The sequence below is a fragment of the Hyperolius riggenbachi genome, chromosome 12 (genome assembly GCF_040937935.1).
Source record: "Hyperolius riggenbachi isolate aHypRig1 chromosome 12, aHypRig1.pri, whole genome shotgun sequence".
Lineage (NCBI taxonomy): Eukaryota > Metazoa > Chordata > Amphibia > Anura > Hyperoliidae > Hyperolius > Hyperolius riggenbachi.
Genome location: NC_090657.1, coordinates 12,986,533 through 13,007,079, shown reverse-complemented (window position 1 = coordinate 13,007,079; position 20,547 = coordinate 12,986,533). Strand labels below are relative to the sequence as shown.

The 20,547-nt window shown below is 45.9% G+C and overlaps 1 protein-coding gene across 2 annotated transcripts in view; it reads right to left on the bottom strand.

The window, feature by feature from the left end:
* Nucleotides 1-20,547, bottom strand: part of ITGA3 (integrin subunit alpha 3) — a 180,530-nt gene that overhangs the window by 82,687 nt on the left and 77,296 nt on the right. For both annotated transcript variants that reach the window (XM_068263981.1, XM_068263982.1), the window contains exons 4-5: nucleotides 16,876-17,125; nucleotides 2,174-2,275 (exon numbers count right to left, since the gene is read on the bottom strand). In XM_068263981.1, the coding sequence (XP_068120082.1) occupies nucleotides 2,174-2,275; nucleotides 16,876-17,125 (352 nt within the window). The remainder of the gene's footprint in view (nucleotides 1-2,173; nucleotides 2,276-16,875; nucleotides 17,126-20,547) is intronic.

Genomic DNA, 20,547 nt, shown 5'->3' with positions numbered 1-20,547 from the left:
TAACAGAGGGTGACACAGCGTGCAAGGGGCCATAGTGAAAAGATACCAAAGCAAAACGTTTTAGGGCCCTTTTACACTGGGGCGTTGTGTTAGTAATAGTAATGCGGTATTTCCCTGAAGGCCTGATTTTGGTAGTGCGATACCGCACCGCTGACGCCAGTATACAGTGTGAAGCTGGCCTTACTGTTATTTTTTCTAATCAAACGTTCATCTGGCAGCCCTGGCTATTTTCTGCAATGCTTGTTTGCAATTAGGGATGATAGTGTAGGATCATGGGTAGCACACAGGAAACTTGTGACTTAACCACTTACGCTGTCACTGCAGTATATCTACACCCCACAGGTCGCAGCGAGGGCCGTATATCTACACCCCTGTGTGGGAACTGAAGTCCTGCGGCGCATACATAGATATACGGCCCTCGCCTCGATTGCCTTTGTGCGCGCTCCCACATGTGTTCTCGTTGCTGCCTGTTAGCCAGATCATCAGTGAATGGGAACACAGTTCCCAATCATTGATCTAAGTGCCAGTGATCAATGATCACGGCATTAATGAGATGCCGAGATCATGGACGATAGAGAACACTACACATACACACCTAACTTCCTCTGTGTATTGTTCAGTACACAAGAGGAATGAAAGTGGGTAGGGACATCTAGTGACCAAAAGTAAAATTACACCTACATACATTTATTTAATAAAATATACACAGATTTCCTATTAAAATTAACCCCTTACCTCCCCCATAGTTACCAAAATAAAAAATAAAGTATATATATATTAAAAAAAGACATTGCAAAAAAATGCATAGTTACCCAAGGGAAATAGAGGCTTGTAATTAGTGACGGACGCGAAACAGAAAAAAATACACCATCATTTCCAAATAAAATATTGTCGCCATACATTGTGCTAGGGACATATGTTAAAAGTTGTAATAACTGGGACAAATGGGCAAATAAAATTTGTGCTTTTTATCCAGATCAGCATATTTTATTTTTAAATTATAATAGTCGAAAAGCTGAGAAATAATGCATTTTTTTCAATTTTTTTCTTATTATTCCTGTTAAAATGCCTTTAGAGTCAAATAATTCTTAGCAAAAGAAGAAAGCCTAATTCGTGTTGAAAAAAAAAAAACAAGCTATAGATCATTTTGTTGTGATAAGCAGTGATAAAGCTATTGGCAAATGAACGGGAGCAGGGCTGAAAGGTGAAAATTGCTCTGGTACAGAAGGGGGAAAAACCCCTTAGTAAGGAAGTAGTTGAAGAGAATCCAAGGCAAATCTCTGATACTTAACTAAGCAAAGAGAAGCCCCTGGATGCTTCAGAGGCTACCGACGTCGTCCAGTCAGTCTCACCTGCCTCGGACCCTCCTGAAGATCGCGATCGCGCTCCTCCTTATTCGCGAGCTGAACCCGCGCAAGTATCGCTGTGCCTGCGTAGTAACATGGAGCTGCTCAGGGTCAAAAAGCTCCAGAGAGGCTGCATCTGAATGACCAACAGCAGAGGTGTGCAGAGCCTAATTTATGGGCAGGATACACTTCTTGCATTCAAAACAGACGCACCAATTTACCAATAATGAAGGATGTTAGCTTCCACAACAAGTTCACATGCAGCGTGTTCTGTACTAGACCCTGGCGAAAGGTAACCTAGGCAAAAGTACCATGCTTGTGCCACCTAAAAAAAAATAGGTTTTTTTAAAAGAAACAAATCTGCTGGACCATCTACAATATGTGTCTCGACCTTATACATCAAGTTTAAAGAAAACCTATAACGAGAAAAAGTTCCCGTGGAGGGTACTCACCTCGGTTGGGGGAAACCTCCAGATCCTATCCAGGCTTCCCCCGTCCTCCTGTGTCCCACGGCGGTCTCGCTGTGCCCCTCCGAACAGCGGGGATGTAAATACTTACCTTCCCGGCTCCAGCGCAGGCGCAATATCGGCTCTCCGCTTGGAGATAGGCGGAAATAGCCGATCGCTGTCGCTCCGCTCTACTGCGCAGGCGCAAGTCTCCTGCACCTGCGCAGTACAGCGCCCCCGCTGGAGCCAGGCAAAGTAAATAAATCTAGCTTGTCGAGCCAGGATTGCAGGAGACTTTGAATATGTAAATGAGTTTAGGGAGGACCAAAATGATGAATAACAGCTGCAGAAGGCTAATGTAAGGCTGAACTGATCACTTACCTAAGTAAATGTTCTTTAAAGTGTCCACCTTGGGAGATGATATATCAACAGTGTCCTCGATTCCAAAATCCGTCGTTACTCTCTGAAGAATGAAGTCTGTCCCTGAAACGCAGAAAGTAAACAAAAACATGTTCAGTGCAGGACACAAGCAGCAGGAAGCTTATAACTCCCAGCCTAGGCAATCGCATTCATGGACTACATCTCCCAGTATGCATTGCATCAGCCAGCAACGCCATATCACTATGGCAGCTGCGGCGTATCTGCTGCGGTAGGGACTCACTCACCACATGGAGGAACGACTTTTCACCCTCCCGAATGCCAACACTATTTACTAACCTCCCTTAGGGGCTTATTTGTTTTATATATGTGTGTGTGTGTGTGGTGGTAAGGAAATGGGGGTGCACTTTGGATTCTCTGCCTCTAGTGCTGGAGAACTTTGTTCCAACCCTGTGCAGGAGGAAGGAGTGGGCCCAGAATCACCAAATCTCTCATTCTACTGCCAAATATTCAAGGCCAGGCCCGGATTTACCTCACAGGAGCCTATAGGCACAGATGTCCTGGCACCCTAGACTCCGCCCTCCATGCATGCAGGCCCAGATTTACATCACAGCAGCCTATAGGCACAGATGTCCTGGCACCTTAGACTCCACCCTCCATGCATGCAGGCCAGGATTTACATCACAGGAGCCTATAGGCACAGATGTCCTGTAACCCTAGACTCTGCCCTCCATGCATGCAGGCCCGGATTTACCTCACAGGAGCCTATAGGCACAGATGTCCTGGCACCTTAGACTCCGCCCTCCATGTATGCAGGCCCGGATTTACCTCACAGGAGCCCATAGGCACAGATGTCCTGGCACCTTAGACTCCGCCCTCCATGCATGCAGGCCCGGATTTACATCACAGGAGCCTATAGGCACAGATGTCCTGGCACCTTAGACTCCGCCCTCCATGCATGCAGGCCCGGATTTACATCACAGGAGCCTATAGGCACAGATGTCCTGGCACCTTAGACTCCACCCTCCATGCATGCAGGCCCAGATTTACATCACAGGAGCCTATAGGCACAGATGTCCTGGCACCCTAGACTCCGCCCTCCATGCATGCAGGGCTGGATTTACATCACAGGAGCCTATAGGCACAGATGTCCTGGTACCCTAGACTCCGCCCTCCATGCATGCAGGCCCGGATTTACCCCACAGGAGCCTATAGGCACAGATGTCCTGGCACCTTAGACTCCGCCCTCCATGCATGCAGGCCCGGGTTTACATCACAGGAGCCTATAGGCACAGATGTCCTGGCACCTTAGACTCCGCCCTCCATGCATGCAGGCCCGGATTTACATCACAGGAGCCCATAGGCACAGATGACCTGGCACCCTAGACTCCGCCCTCCATGCATGCAGGGCTGTATTTACATCACAGGAGCCTATAGGTTTAGATGTCCTGGCACCTTAGACTCTGCCCTCCATGCATGCAGGCCCGGATTTACATCACAGGAGCCTATAGGCACAGATGTCCTGGCACCTTAGACTCCGCCCTCCATGCATGCAGGCCCGGATTTACATCACAGGAGCCTATAGGCACTGATGTCCTGGCACCTTAGAGTCCGCCCTCCATGAACCTACAAACCCCCGCCAAACTGCACCACAATTGTGCTGGCTGGCCCAGCTGTTACTTCCACTGCCCCAGCTACAGGTGCCCCTTAGTGTTAGGTAGACCGAGGTTTTCTCAGTATTCAGTAGCTAGAGGTGCCCCAAGCTGAAGGGAGATCTGGTCAGTGGAATGCCAAGAGCAGGATGAGTAACCTCTCATTTACACTCTCATCAGGACTCTACATAGGGAAGGAGGGTGGGAGGTGCTCTGGGAGGGAAGGGAGCCGCCTTTCCATTATCAGGCGCCTGTAGGCACGTGCCTGTAGTGCCTTATGGTAAATCCGGCCCTGTCCAAGGGGTTTTACAGGAGTTTATTTTGAAAACACAATTGAAGACCACAAGTGAATTGCTAAAATTGCAGTCTGAAAGGATCTGAGCAGTGACTTTTCCATTTTAAAAAATGAACTTCACCATAAAGGGAAGTTAGTAATGGTGTGTGCAGCTGGGGTGTGGGGGGTCAAGGGCAGCACCATTACTTACCTAGTACGCAACATCTTGTTTTCCCTAGGTGGAACGCAGCATGACCAAGTGTCCTTCGACACGAAACAGCCGTCGCCTTCCCTCCACCAGTGCCCGCCACCCGCCTCCTCCACCATGACTGCTTTACAGGTCAGATTGTGACGCTTTATTGACCACTGTACACGTCTTCCTTTATGATGCCTTTTGACCAATAAACACCATAAGTAACGGACGGATGGTGCACGTACCTTTCCTCTGTACATTCATACTACAATTTCCTTCCTTCCATATTGGCTACGGAGCACACGTCCTAAAGAGAACCAGAGATGAAGCACCCTCTTGTATCTTACCTTATAAATCAGTGGGAACATGACAGTAAACACCTAATCTGCTCTTTGTTTCATTGTTCTTTGTTTAATCTGAGGGCCCGTTTCCACTAGTGCGGTGCGAATCGCTGGGATTCCACCGCTGACAAAATCGCATGCGGATGCGATTCCGCATGCGATTTTTGCCGCGATTTCGCATGCGATTTCGCATAGGCAGGCTATGAGCGATTTTAACCATGTCACTGCCTGGTTCAATTTGCATTAGTTTTCGTGCGAATTCGCACGCGAAATCGCGGCAAAAAACGCATGTGCGTTTTCCCTATTAAATACATAGCCTGCGAATCGCCTGCATTCCTCACGCAGGCGAATTCTGCAGGCCCTACCGTGCACAAAAATCCTGCACAGAAAAACGCACCAAAAAACTGACAAGTGGAAACAGTCTCATCCACTTGTATTGGTTATGCGAATCCGCATGCAGACAACGCATGCGGATTCGCTCTAGTGGAAACGGGCCCTGACTGTTATCACCTCTGATAAGAATCCCCGACTGAGCACTCAGTCTAGCATTGCTACGGAAAGATTATAGCTGAGTCTGTCTTCTTTGGTGTCTTTTCAAGCCCAAGCCTGCCCCCTTGTGGCTCTGCTATAATCAGTGTTCTCCCCAGGCTCTTTTAGCCGGGTGCTCCACACGGCTAGTTTTTATGAGCACCCGGCTGTCATCCGCTCACCTCATCCTAAACTGTAAGCAGAGTTGCGCACAGAAGCACTGGCCCTGCATTCCTTCATACTGCCCCACATTGCTACTTTATTTGCCACCCAGATACTATTTCATGCCACCCGGCTGGAAAAAAATTCTGGGGAGAACACTGTATAATGACTCAGCTATAATCATTCCCTGCAAAGCCAGAGTGAATGCTCAGTCCGGGATTCTTATCACAGCTGAGAACAGCAGGCTGAGCAGTGAAGGATGAAACAGAGAGCAGGGTAAGTGTTTTCTCTAATGTTCCCACTGATATATATGGTAAAATACACAAGGGTGCTTCGTCTCACAGAAGGCCGGAAGAACGTAGCACGAGCGGTAAGAGATTGCAGGTACAGCACACGCTTCTTGCTGTATAGTTGCGATTGCCGCACTTTTAATCCTTTCTCTTTTTTACAAAGACAAAGTTTGGGTGACTTTTGGAGACTGTGTGCGGACTTCAATCAATTTATTGGATAAGGAAGATGGCACTTGTCATACAGGCCAGGGACCAGATTATTATCACACTTTCTTTCCTGAATTGATTGATATCGATTTGCTACATCGAGTGGCAATCTTTAACCACTTGAGGACTCAGCCTTTACCCCCCCTTAAGGACCAGCGCTGTTTTTTCCATTCAGACCACTGCAGCTTTAACGGTTTATTGCTCGCTCATACAACCTACCACCTAAATGAATTTTGGCTCCTTTTCTTCTCACTAATACAGCTTTCTTTTGATGCTATTTGATTGCTGCTGCGAGTTTTACTTTTTATTATATTCATCAAAAAAGACATGAATTTTGGCAAAAAAATGATTTTTTTAACTTTCTGTGCTGACATTTTTCAAATAAAGTAAAATTTCTGTATACATGCAGCGCGAAAAATGTGGACAAACATGTTTTTGATGAAAAAAAACCCATTCAGTGTATATTTATTGGTTTGGGTAAAAGTTATAGCGTTTACAAACTATGGTGCAAAAAGTGAATTTTCCCATTTTTAAGCATCTCTGACTTTCCTGACTACCTGTCATGTTTCATGAGGTGCTAAAATTCCAGGATAGTATAAATACCCCACAAATAACCCCATTTTGGAAAGAAGACATCCCAAAGTATTCACTGAGAGGCATAGTGAGTTCATAGAAGATTTTATTTTTTGTCACAAGTTAGCGGAAAATGACAGTTTGTCACAAAAAAAAAAAAAAAAAAGGTTTCCATTTCTGCTAACTTGTAACAAAAAAAAATGAAATCTGCCATGGACTCAACATGCCCCTCAATGAATACCTTGAAGTGTCTATTTTTCAAAATCGGGTCATTTCTAGGGTGTGTTTACTGTCCTGGCATTTTGGGGGGTGCGGAATTGTAAGCACCCCTGTAAAGCCTAAAAGTAGTCATTGCACTGTGGGCCTCTTAGCGCAGTTTGGCTGCAAAAAAGTGTCACACATATGGTATCGCTATACTCGGGAGAAGTAGTACAATGTGTTTTGGGGTGTATTTTTACACATACCCATGCTGGGTGGGAGAAATATCTCTGCAAATGACAATTTTTTGATTTTTTTACACACAATTGTCCATTTACAGAGTTATTTCTCCCACTCAGCATGGGTATGTATAAAAATACACCCCAAAACACATTGTACTACTTCTCCTGAGTACGGCGATACCACATGTGTGGCACTTTTTTGCACCCTAACTGCGCTAAGGGGCCCAAAGTCCAATGAGTACCTTTAGGATTTCACAGGTCATTTTGAGACATTTGGTTTCAAGACTACTCCTCACGGTTTAGGGCCCCTAAAATGCCAGGGCAGTATAGGAACCCCACAAATGACCCCATTTTACAAAGAAGACACCCCAAGGTACTCAATTAGGAGTATGGTGAGTTCATAGAAGATTTTACTTTTTGTCACAAGTTAGCGGAAAATGATTGTTATTGGTTTTTTTTTACCAAGTGTCATTTTCCGCTAACTTGTGACAAAAAATAAAATCTTCTATGAACTCACCATACTCCTAACGGAATACCTTGGGATGTCCTCTTTGTAAAATGGGGTCATTTGTGGGGTTCCTATACTGCTCTGGCATTTTAGGGGCCCTAAACCGTGAGGAGTAGTCTTGAAACCAAATGTTTCAAAATGACCTGTGAAATGCTAAAGGTACTCATTGGACTCTGGGCCCCTTAGCGCAGTTAGGGTGCAAAAAAGTGCCACACATGTGGTATCGCCGTACTCGGGAGAAGTAGTACAATGTGTTTTGGGGTGTATTTTTACACATACCCATATTGGGTGGGAGAAATCTCTCTGTAAATGACATTTTTTTGATTTCTTTACACACAATTGTCAATTTACAGAGATATTTCTCCCACCCAATATGGGTATGTGTAAAAATACACCCCAAAACACATAATACTACTTCTCCTGAGTACGGCGGTACCACATGTGTGGCACTTTTTTGCATCCTAACTGCGCTAAGGGGCCCAGAGTCCAATGAGTACCGTTAGCATTTCACAGGTCATTTTGAGAAATTTGGTTTCAAGACTACTCCTCACGGTTTAGGGCCCCTAAAATGCCAGGGCAGTATAGGAACCCCACAAATGACCCCATTTTAGAAAGAAGACACCCCAAGGTACTCAATTAGGAGTATGGTGAGTTCATAGAAGATTTTACTTTTTGTCACAAGTTAGCGGAAAATGATTGTTATTGGTTTTTTTTACCAAGTGTCATTTTCCGCTAACTTGTGACAAAAAATAAAATCTTCTATGAACTCACCATACTCCTAACGGAATACCTTGGGATGTCCTCTTTGTAAAATGGGGTCATTTGTGGGGTTCCTATACTGCTCTGGCATTTTAGGGGCCCTAAACCGTGAGGAGTAGTCTTGAAACCAAATGTTTCAAAATGACCTGTGAAATGCTAAAGGTACTCATTTGACTCTGGGCCCCTTAGCGCAGTTAGGGTGCAAAAAAGGGCCACACATGTGGTATCGCCGTACTCGGGAGAAGTAGTACAATGTGTTTTGGGGTGTATTTTTACACATACCCATATTGGGTGGGAGAAATACCTCTGTAAATGACAATTTTTTGATTTCTTTACACACAATTGTCAATTTACAGAGATATTTCTCCCACCCAATATGGGTATGTGTAAAAATACACCCCAAAACACATAATACTACTTCTCCTGAGTACGGCGGTACCACATGTGTGGCACTTTTTTGCATCCTAACTGCGCTAAGGGGCCCAGAGTCCAATGAGTACCGTTAGCATTTCACAGGTCATTTTGAGAAGTTTGGTTTCAAGACTACTCCTCACGGTTTAGGGCCCCTAAAATGCCAGGACAGTATAGGAACCCCACAAATGACCCCATTTTACAAAGAGGACATCCTAAGGTATTCCGTTAGGAGTATGGTGAGTTCATAGAAGATTTTTTTTTTGTCACAAGTTAGTGGAAAATGACACTTGGTAAACAAAACCCAATAAAAATCATTTTCCGCTAACTTGTGACAAAAAGCTAAATCTTCTATGAACTCACCATACTCCTAATTGAGTACCTTGGGGTGTCTTCTTTCTAAAATGGGGTCATTTGTGGGGTTCCTATACTGCTCTGGCATTTTAGGGGCCCTAAACCGTGAGGAGTAGTCTTGAAACCAAATGTTTCAAAATGACCTGTGAAATGCTAAAGGTACTCATTGGACTCTGGGCCCCTTAGCGCAGTTAGGGTGCAAAAAAGGGCCACACATGTGGTATCGCCGTACTCGGGAGAAGTAGTACAATGTGTTTTGGGGTGTATTTTTACACATACCCATATTGGGTGGGAGAAATATCTCTGTAAATGACAATTTTTTGATTTCTTTACACACAATTGTCCATTTACAGAGATATTTCTCCCACCCAATATGGGTATGTGTAAAAATACACCCCAAAACACATTGTACTACTTCTCCCGAGTACAGCGATACCACATATGTGGCACTTTTTTGCACCCTAACTGCGCTAAGGGGCCCAGAGTCCAATGAGTACCGTTACCATTTCACAGGTCATTTTGAGAAATTTGGTTTCAAGACTACTCCTCACGGTTTAGGGCCCCTAAAATGCCAGAGCAGTATAGGAACCCCACAAATGACCCCATTTTACAAAGAGGACATCCCAAGGTATTCCGTTAGGAGTATGGTGAGTTCATAGAAGATTTTATGTTTTGTCACAAGTTAGCGGAAAATGACACTTGGTAAAAAAACCCATTAACAATCATTTTCCGCTAACTTGTGACAAAAGTAAAATCTTCTATGAACTCACCATACTCCTAATTGAGTACCTTGGGGTGTCTTCTTTCTAAAATGGGGTCATTTGTGGGGTTCCTATACTGCTCTGGCATTTTAGGGGCCCTAAACCGTGAGGAGTAGTCTTGAAACCAAATTTCTCAAAATGACCTGTGAAATGCTAACGGTACTCATTGGACTCTGGGCCCCTTAGCGCAGTTAGGGTGCAAAAAAGGGCCACACATGTGGTATTGCCGTACTCGGGAGAAGTAGTACAATGTGTTTTGGGGTGTATTTTTACACATACCCATATTGGGTGGGAGAAATATCTCTGTAAATGGACAAATGTGTGTAAAAAAAATCAAAAAATTGTCATTTACAGAGTGATTTCTTCTACCCATCATGGGTATGTGTAAAAATACACCCTAAAACACATTGGTCTACTTCTCCCGGGTACGGCGATAGCACGTGTGGCACTTTTTTGCAGCCTAACTGCGCTAAGGGGCCCAACGTGCAATGACTACCTTTGGGCTTTACAGGGGTGCTCACAATTTAGCCCCCCCCCCACATGACAGGACAGTTAACAAACCCCACAAATGACCCCATTTTAAAAATAAGACACCACAAAGTATTCCATGAGGGGCATGGTGAGTTTATAAAAAAAATTCTTTTTTGTCACAAGTTAGCAGAAAAGGATACTTTGTGAAAAAAAACAAAAAACAACAATTTATGCTAACTTGTGACAAAAAACAAAATCTTCTATGAACTCACCATGCACCTCACGGAATACTTTGGGGTGTCCTCTTTCCAAAATGGGGTCATTTGTGGGGTCTGTCCTGGCATTTTAGGGCCTCTGCAATCATTACATGTATGGCCAGTATTTCTGCTATACTCCTTATATTGGGCATACAGGTAGTGCATTCTGGGCTGAAAGGAAAAATGAACGGCAAACATCCCTTCATTCGCATCGATCAATGTGGATGAACAAATATCTGCCAAAAAATGTGAAACAAAAAGAAAAGAAAGAGAGACATAGGAGCTGCCACCCCAAAAATCCAAACCCACCAGCTCGTATGCCCAGGCAATCCTGATTTATTCATCCACATTGATCGATGTGAATGGAGAAATCATTGCTTGAGTTCTTTTTTGATACAAAGTGCTTGCCAAAGCATATGAATCCCCAACACCACACCTTGGCCCATATGCCTCGGCAAACGTATCTTTTTTACTGTGGAGGAGAAATCTCGTCCTACAGCGCTGCATGCACCGATTTTGTGTAACCTGACAGAAGCGCAATGCTTCTGTCAGGATGCACCATCAGTGCTGCAGCTGATTGGTCGGTCGGTCGGTCTGGATAGAAAAAAGAGAGAAGAAAAACGAAAAAAACAAAACAAAAAGGAGGGGAAGGCGTCCGCCTGGACATAGGAGCTGCCACCCCAAAAATCCAAACCCACCAGCTCGTATGCCCAGGCAATCCTGATTTATTCATCCACATTGATCGATGTGAATGGAGAAATCATTGCTTGAGTTCTTTTTTGATACAAAGTGCTTGCCAAAGCATATGAATCCCCAACACCACACCTTGGCCCATATGCCTCGGCAAACGTATCTTTTTTACTGTGGAGGAGAAATCTCGTCCTACAGCGCTGCATGCACCGATTTTGTGTAACCTGACAGAAGCGCAATGCTTCTGTCAGGATGCACCATCAGTGCTGCAGCTGATTGGTCGGTCGGTCGGTCGGTCTGGATAGAAAAAAGAGAGAAGAAAAACGAAAAAAACAAAACAAAAAGGAGGGGAAGGCGTCCGCCTGGACATAGGAGCTGCCACCCCAAAAATCCAAACCCACCAGCTCGTATGCCCAGGCAATCCTGATTTATTCATCCACATTGATCGATGTGAATGGAGAAATCATTGCTTGAGTTCTTTTTTGATACAAAGTGCTTGCCAAAGCATATGAATCCCCAACACCACACCTTGGCCCATATGCCTCGGCAAACGTATCTTTTTTACTGTGGAGGAGAAATCTCGTCCTACAGCGCTGCATGCACCGATTTTGTGTAACCTGACAGAAGCGCAATGCTTCTGTCAGGATGCATCATCAGTGCTGCAGCTGATTGGTCGGTTGGAAAAAAAGAGAGAAGAAGAAAAAAAAAAAAAAAAAAAAAAAAAAGCAAGCAAGCAGCAAAGCACTTCAATAACATTAACTTTTTAAACTTTATTAAATATGTTCAAACCAAACAATAACATTGGTAACCAAATATTAACTTTTTTGCTTACCTGTTTTTTTTTTTTTTGTTTTTTTTTACCTGCGAGCTGAGGATAAACTTCTCCTCCCCCATGGGTCAATGTGCAAAGTGCAAATCGCACAGATATGTGGCGAAGTACATTATGCATTCTGTCCCAAGTGAAAGGAGAGGTTTCTGGCAGGCCAGTGTATTTGGATCTCTCAAAACCTGATGTTTGGGTTCACACTGCATACTGGCCTATCCGGTCGGTCGAGCCCGCCGCACCGTCTCGCCCAAAATAGATCTTCAGGGAATACCACAAGAGTAGCATTCGGCCTAGTAATTAACTGCGTCGCCGTAGACTAACATGACTTCCGGGCCGACCCAAATTGCCGCAGAAGCCACGCAGTAACGTAGGCATGCACTAGCGTTAAGTCAAGCACTTCCGGCGTAGGGGGGGACCGCAAAGTGTGACTTTTGCTAGGCAATTTGCCCTAACGCATCGCGCCAGTGTGAAATAGCACTGAGAGACCCTTGTGTGCCTACTGCTGTGTCTGTAGTTCCCTAGGTTCTAAAAGTGTGCCTTCTCGTGGTACCTCTCATAACACTCCCCTAGGCATAGGCCAGGCTGGTCAGGACAGCGGGGACAGTAAACGGGGGAGTCACGCCTTATTCCAGCCTTGCTGCAGACACGACATCTTTTTCTGGGGTTGCGTTGAGTTTGGGTACTGGGAATCGGGTAGGCGTAATGCCTTCCATGCAGCCGGCTAGTTGCATTTGGGGGTTGGGCTCTGTCACCTTCTGGATAGAGGAGTGCCGAAACAATGTCTTCCTGGAATTGAAGGAAAGATCCAGTTCTCCCAGCCTTACTGTAGAGAACAAAGCTGTTGTACATCGCCAATTGAATTAAATACACAGACACTTTCTTATACCAGCGTCTGGTTTTCCGGGAAATTAAATAGGGCCCTAACATCTGGTCATTGAAGTCCACCCCTCCCATGTTGGCATTATAGCTGTGGACGGCGAGGGGCTTTTCAATGACCTCTGTTGCCCGTGTAATTTGTACTGTCGTGTCTGTGTGAATGGTAGACAGAAGGTAAACGTCCCTCTTGTCCTTCCATTTCACCGAGAGCAAGTCATCGGTACACAAGGCGGCCCTCTCCCCCCGTTGAAGTCTGGTGTTAACGAGCTGTTGGGGGAAGCCCCGGCGACTAGGCCGCACGGTGCCACAGCATCGGATTCCTTCTAACTTTAAGTGCTGAAAGAGGGCCACACTTGTGTAAAAGTTGTCCACATAAAGATGGTACCCCTTCTGGAACAAGGGTGACACCAAGTCCCACACAATCTTTCCACTGCTCCCCAGGTAGTCAGGACATCCGACCGGCTCCAATTTTGAGTCTTTTCCCTCATAGACCCTAAAACGAGATGTATAGCCTGTGGCCCTATCACAGAGCTTATACAGTTTCACCCCATACCGGGCGCGCTTGCTTGGGATGTACTGTTTGATGCCAAGGCGCCCGGTAAAATGTACGAGGGACTCATCTACACAGATGTTCTGTTCAGGGGTATAAGCATCTGCAAATGTGGATGACAGGTGGTCTATGAGGGGCCGAATTTTGTGGAGCCGGTCATAAGCTGGGTGGTCTCTTTCATGACAGGTGTCGTTGTCATTGAAATGCAGGAAGCGCAGGATGATCTCAAATCGCAACCTGGACATGGCAGCAGAGAACACGGGCATGTTATGTATTTGGCGTGTAGACCAATAAGAGCGCAATACATTTTTTTTAGTAATACCCATGTTGAGGAGAAGGCCCAAAAAAATTTTAAGTTCGGAAACTTGGAGTGGTTTCCACCGAAAAGGCTGGGCGTGGCAGCTTTTCGGATGGGCGGTTATAAATTGTGTGGCATATAGGTTGGTCTCAGCCACAATTAAGTCAAGGAGATCCTGGGTGAGGAACAGTTCAAAAAAGTCTAGGGCCGATCCTAGTTCAACTGTCTCCACCTGGACTCCAGACTGGGCGGTGAAAGGGGGCAGTATGGGTGCGGCGGGATCAGGGGAATGCCAATCAGGGTTTGCCAGCACCTCTGGAAAACCAATGGGAGTACGGGCCCGTCTACTTGGTGGCTGCGGATCGGATCTTAATTCACGTACCACCGAACCAGTTTCTACTTCCAGGATGGTGTCCGCCACTTCATCAGGGTCTTCTGCGGAAGTACTGGTGTTGATAGGCCCAGGAGATGCTGCGCTGCTGGTGCATGCCTCACCAAGAAAAATCAGATCAGCGCCACTCTGCTGCCCTTGAGACTGATCTTCCGCCACCTGCAGTCCAGTGACATGGGGTGTGGTACGCCTGGCTCTAGCCGGGACCTCAACCTCGTCATCGGAACTATCGGTCTGAGAGCCACTGCTGTCTACAGGATCGTACTCTGAACCCGAAGATTCGTCGAATAAGTCGACCCAATCATCCTCATCCGACTGGTCCATGTACCTGTAGATGTCTTCATTGGAAAACCTCTTTTTTGCCATGGTGGCCTGCTAAATTTAGGAGGTATTCCTCTGAGACTACCCAGGAAAAGAGCACCTACCTAGCGAAAGGGAGTACTTGAGAGGTAGAAAGCTGTGGTCACTGAGTTTAGATAAAAAAAATCAAAACTGATGTTTACAGTGCCACAGCTTGTGTAGTGTTTTTTGCAGTGATCAGAAAAAATAAATTTCTGTCACTGCTGTGGGGCGGGCTGAACGCAGTGCAGGCGAACGATCAGGTCTGATCGGGCAAACACTGCGTTTTTTTGTGGATCCTAGAGACCCTAATATAGATCTGACTGTGATCACTAATAATCACTTACAGATACTATATAGTACCAATGCTGATTAGCGACAGTGATGACGCTAATTAGTGACTGTGGTGCAGTGGGCTGAGCACTAACTGACACTAACAACCCTTTTGCTTAGATAACTGGCCTAACTGTTTGTTACCACTAGTGATACTAAAAAAGTTTTTAGATCACTAGGATAGTGATGGTGAGGGGGGGGGGGGGGGGGGGGGGGGTTTGGGGATCAGAGAGCAATCACAAATAATCAAAAACAATCACGAGACAATTACAACACAATTACAGCAATCGGCGCAATCAAAGCCAATCACGGACCAATTGAATCCAATAACGTGACAATCAAAAACCAATTACGTGACAATTGAAGCCAATCACACGACAATCGATGCTAATCACAGGGCAAAACAGCCAATCAGTGGGCAATTGGCACAATCAAAACCAATTACGGGCAATTGAAGCCAATCACGCGACAATCGAAGCCCAATTACGTGACAATCGAAGCCAATCATACGACAATCGATGCCAATCACAGTGCAATTGAGACAATTGTAGCCAAACAAAGCACAATCAAGCCTTACAGACAGGAGATAAGATACACAATGGCAGGGGGGAGAATATACGCAATCAATGAACTAGGACGGTGTGGGGAGGATCGGAAGGGGTGGGGGGGTGATCAGATACCCCTAAGGGGTAGTTGGGGGTCTAATCTGATGGATAGGAGTGACAGGTGGTGATAGATGGGTTATTGACGGGTGATAAGTGGGTGTTTACAGGGAAAAACAGATGTAAACAATGGACTGCTGATGTGATCAGGGGGGGGTGTCTCGGAGGGATCTGAAAGGGTGGGTGGGTGATCAGAAGCCCCTAATGGGCAGTTGGGGGTCTGATCTGATGGGGGGCAGTGGCAGGTGGTGACAAGGGATGATTGACAGGTGACGGATAGGTGATTGACAGCTGATCAGCGGGCAATTACAGGGAAGATAGATGCAGTATACGGGGGGAGGGGGGGGGGATCTGAAGGGGTGGGGGGTGATCAGATACCCCTAAGGGGCAGTTGGGGGTCTGATCTAATGGGGGGCAGTGACAGGTGGTGACAAGGGATGATTGACAGGTGACTGATAGGTGATTGGCAGCTGATCACTGGGGAGATAGACAGATGCAGGGGAGATAGATAGGTTCAGTATACAGGGGGGGGGGGGGTCGGGGGGAGATCTGGAGGTGTGGGGGGTGATCAGATACCCCTAAGGGGTAGTTGGGGGTCTGCTCTGATGGATAGGAGTGACAGGTGGTGACAGGGATTGATTGATGGGTGATATGGGGGTTGGTTGGGTCTGATCTGCGGGCTGCAGGGGGGTACAGGGGGGTGTCTGATGGGTGCTGCGGGTGATCTGTGGGGCTCCTAATGTGTGCGTGTGTGTGTGCTTACTGTGCCTGCTCTCCTCGCTGGTGGTCGATCGCTAAGTGTGACCACCAGCGGGAGGCAGGCAGTATAATACAGTTTGTTACGTAAACAAACTGTATTATACCTGTTCTATTGGCCGATTTGAATTTTTACAGCCCGCCGGCGCTGCTGATTGGCCGGCGGGCTGAAGTCACATGGGGGCCGAAGAGTGTGACGTAGCGATTGCGCGGCTACAGCCGCGCGATCGCTCGTTAATTAGGCTGCAGCCGGCGACGCAGTACTGCGTCGCTGGTCCTGCAGCTGCCACTTTGCCGACGCACGGTATAAGCGTGCGGTCGGCAAGTGGTTAAGTGTACGACCAACTTTATTGTCTCTTTGATTTACTAATACTGTTCAGGTCTGTTTAAGGGGATACTGTAGGGGGGGTCAGGAAAAAATGAGTTGAACTTACCCGGGGCTTCTAACGGTCCCCCGCAGACATCCTGTGTTGGCGAAGCCACTCACCGATGCTCCGGCCCCGCCTCCAGTTCACTTCTGGAATTTCAGATTTTAAAGTCTGAAAACCACTGTGCCTGCGTCGCCGTGTCCTCGCTCCTGCTGATGTCATCAAGAGCGCACAGCGCAGGCCCAGTATGGTCTGTGTCTGCGCAGTACACTCCGGGAGCGAGGACACGGGCGTGCAGGCGCAGTGGTTTTCTGACTTTAAAGTCAGAAGCCCCGGACAGGTTCAACTCATTTTCCCCCGACAGTATCAGTATCCCTTTAAGATTTTTACCAATGTACAGCGGCTTTGCCTAATACAGCTGAAACATATGCTCACCCTGCCACGTGTAGGCCCCGGGAGCTCCGAAGTACAGCATGTTGTTGATGCAGCCTCCGCTGATGCCCATCTGGCACATGCCCGTGCCGTCCAGGTCAGTGTTGACATTGCACATCTCGTTGTGGTAGGACTGCCAGTCATCCATGCTGTTATACTGCAGGTTATTCCCCCGCACATAACATTTGCCGATCATCCTGTAGTGCTCCTCCTTGTTGACGCCCTGCACTGACGTATACCGATGGGCGCACACCTGGTGAGGACAGACAAGAGACACACGTTCATTCCAAAGTCATGCTCTTTTATTCAAGTGGGAACGTTTCCTGCTACATTCACCTTGTGGTTAGCAAAGGTTGAAGGTTTTAAAGCTCATGTTTGTTATGGTAATACGTATCAGAGTCAGAATCAAATTTAGGGTAGAGGTAACAAATAGATAATATAGCAACAGCAAAGGCATAACAGCAGTAATGACAAGTTATATTTAAAGAGACACTGAAGCGAAAAAAAAAAATGATATAGTGAATTGGTTGTGTACTATGAATAATTACTAGAAGATTAGCAGCAAAGAAAATATTCTCATACTTTTATTTTCAGGTATATAGTGTTTTTTCTAACATTGCATCATTCTATAATATGTGCAGATTACACAATACTCAGCATTCAAAATGATTCTTTCAGAGCAGTCTGTGAAGTAATGACCTCTCCTCTAGCAGAGGAAAAGTAAATAGTCCAGGAACAGTTGAGATAATAAAAGTCAGATAACAGCCCTCTCCACGACTAACTTAGTCGGAGAGCTTAATGGCTTGTTTGCATAGAGATAACAACTGGAGTTTCTCAACTCTTCCTGTACTGGAAACAATTACACTGATGTATCTGATCTTAATGTTTTATTTCTTAGCTGTGCTACACATACAAATCATAATATCATCATTTTTTTTTCGCTTCAGGGTCTCTTTAAGTAGTTTACCACTAGTCAGACTTGACAATCCTATCATAGCCTCAGCCAGCAGACACAGCTGGGGGGGGAGGCTGTAGGGAGAAGGGTTCAAAGATAGTTCAGGATGTTGACAGCAGAGGGGAAGGAGGAGTTCCTGCATCTAGATGTCTTGGGGGAGAGGGCTCGAAACCTTCGGCCTGAAGGGAGTCGACTAAAGAAGCGGTGGCCTGGTTGTGATCTGCATTGTACAATGTTGAGCATTGGATATAAATCAGCCATACTCTCCATGGGCCTGAGGCCAACTGTTGCTCCATCGTGCACTGTGCCATCAGCCCTCCTCTCTACCATAGACACAGACCACATTTGTACACCGTTGGCAAAATAGCACTATGGCCTCAATTCACTGCGCTTCTATCAAACACTTTATCGAATGTTTGATGATTTACCTCATGAGTAAAATCTAATTTTGAATTCACCAAGGTGTTATAGATTTATCGAATGTTTTAGCTATAAAAAATTAGAGGCAGCTTCTTCAGTTTAAATGACATTACTTGACCTGGAGACATGGCTTGTAATAGAGACAAAATGTGTAGGACACAAAAAAAGGTGCTCAGAAACTGTAACTTGAACTTCGTCCCAATCAGTAGCATCCCCTTTCCCATGATAACGCTTTACCTTTTCTCAAATAGATCGTCAGCGGGGTGTGTGTGGCTGATATTGTGGTGAAAACCCTCCCACAGTGTGATGACTGTCACTGTCAGGACCTTGGCCATGACATCAGTCTGTGAACCTCGTTGCATTGTGGGAAGTAACACAATACCAACTGCCAAGCAAGCAATATCTCCCCCTGTGCAAATGTATATCTACAAATAAACAACCTTTTAGCCTACTGCATTGTTAGGGGGTGTGGTTATAGATAATGGTAATTGGTACTGTCTAGTTTTTTTTCTTGTCTGCCAGTAGTAAAGATGAGGACCTGCAGGCTGATTGTGGACAACCTGAACAAATTACATGGCGAATATCAATCATTTCTTGATCCCTCTTCTATTTTTTTAACTTCTCAATTTGCAATGCATTGATTAATTTTATTCCTCCTTTTCGCTAAAGTTCCTCTTTAAACTTCCCTATGTATGTTTTGGCATAGACCGTAACCTGGGTAAATCAGAACCATCCACAGAGATTTGGTGCAGTTTTGTTTAGCCAAACTATACATCCACTTTTAGGCTTCTTTCCCACTAAGACCTTCGCGTTAGATGCTACGTTAAGGTCGCATAACGTGCTCCTAACGCAACACATAGTGGGGTAGAGGCTGGACGTCAGATCTCGCTCTTCACGCGTCCTGTGATGCGTACTCTTGGACGCATGCGGCATCACGTGGTCCCGCCGGCCAATCGCCGCACAGAGCGGCGCTTCAGGAAGTAAACACTGCATGTCACACGTGCAGTGAGTATTAATTAGCAATGTGCCTGGCCGCGGAGGAGGGGAGACCTCCTCCTCCTCCAACACTACTGAGCATGTGCAAACAGTCTAACGCGGCTTAGCCGCTTATAACGCACAGCATGCAGCACTTTGTTTTTGCCTGCTGCGTTACAATGTAACACAACGTGTGCACTGTGAACAGCCCATTGATTTTTCATTGCTGTGCGGTGGGCTGCGTTACAGGCTGCTCTAACGTGCGCCTGTAACGTCCCACTGTGAAAGCAGCCTTAATGTATATATTTAACAACTGCTATAATACTTTAACTATGTAATCAATTTCTGAACCCACTCCATCTTCCCAGAATCCTTTTCACAGTGTCCCAGAATGCATCACTCCCACACTATGTGCCAAAGCTCTCTGAACTTAAAAAGGTGTGCCTCCATTTATCAAAGCCTGTTACACAAATTAAATGCAACAGAAAATCCCTGAATTAACACTTTGCTAATTGCAGTGCACTTTGCCAACGCCAACACTTTCTACCGCTGAGATGAAATAGAGGGGACCGAATACAGAGATACCAATTATGTTAATGACAGCGTACAGCAATGTTGTGTATGGAGCTTTTTGCTGATCATAGGATTTTACTCTCCAAACATCTCTATTATTAGAGTGGTTGTCAAATGCATAAAACACACAAGAGGATGAGGCCCTCCCCAATTCCCCAAAGCATGCAACTCATTTACAGTAGAGTCCCAGTTATCCAGAACTCAACTAACCAGAAGTCTCAACCAACCAGAACAAATCTTAGGCAGCACTCACAGTGGTGAAGGCAACTTCTTAGGCTTTTTGTCGGCTCTGCTGTTCTTAAAGATCGGATTCCATGGCTCGCCCAAGGTAAATATACTCTAAGTTACTGCATTTTAACATTTAATACAGAGTTCATGGTATGTATCCAGAGTCAGGGATTGTACTGTATTAGGTAGGCCTATTTTTAACATCGAGTCTCAAGCAACAAGAAGGCACGCTTCAGAAGACACGCTTCTGCGACATCAGCCAATCCTCGTGGGTGCCGGATAACAGGGACTTTGCGGTACTAATACAAGCACCATTTCTGCAGCTATTTATTCTAACTATTGTAATAAAGTTTCAGCCTAGTTTCACAGTAGGACGTTGCGGTGCTGCATTAACCCCCCTGGCGGTATAATTCCCGCGGCTGCGCAGCCGCGGGAGGGTTTTTTTCACTTTTTTTTTTAGCATGTAGCTAGCCTAGCGCTAGCTACATGCTTCCCCTCTCCCCGCGGCGTCCGCCCGTCCCCTC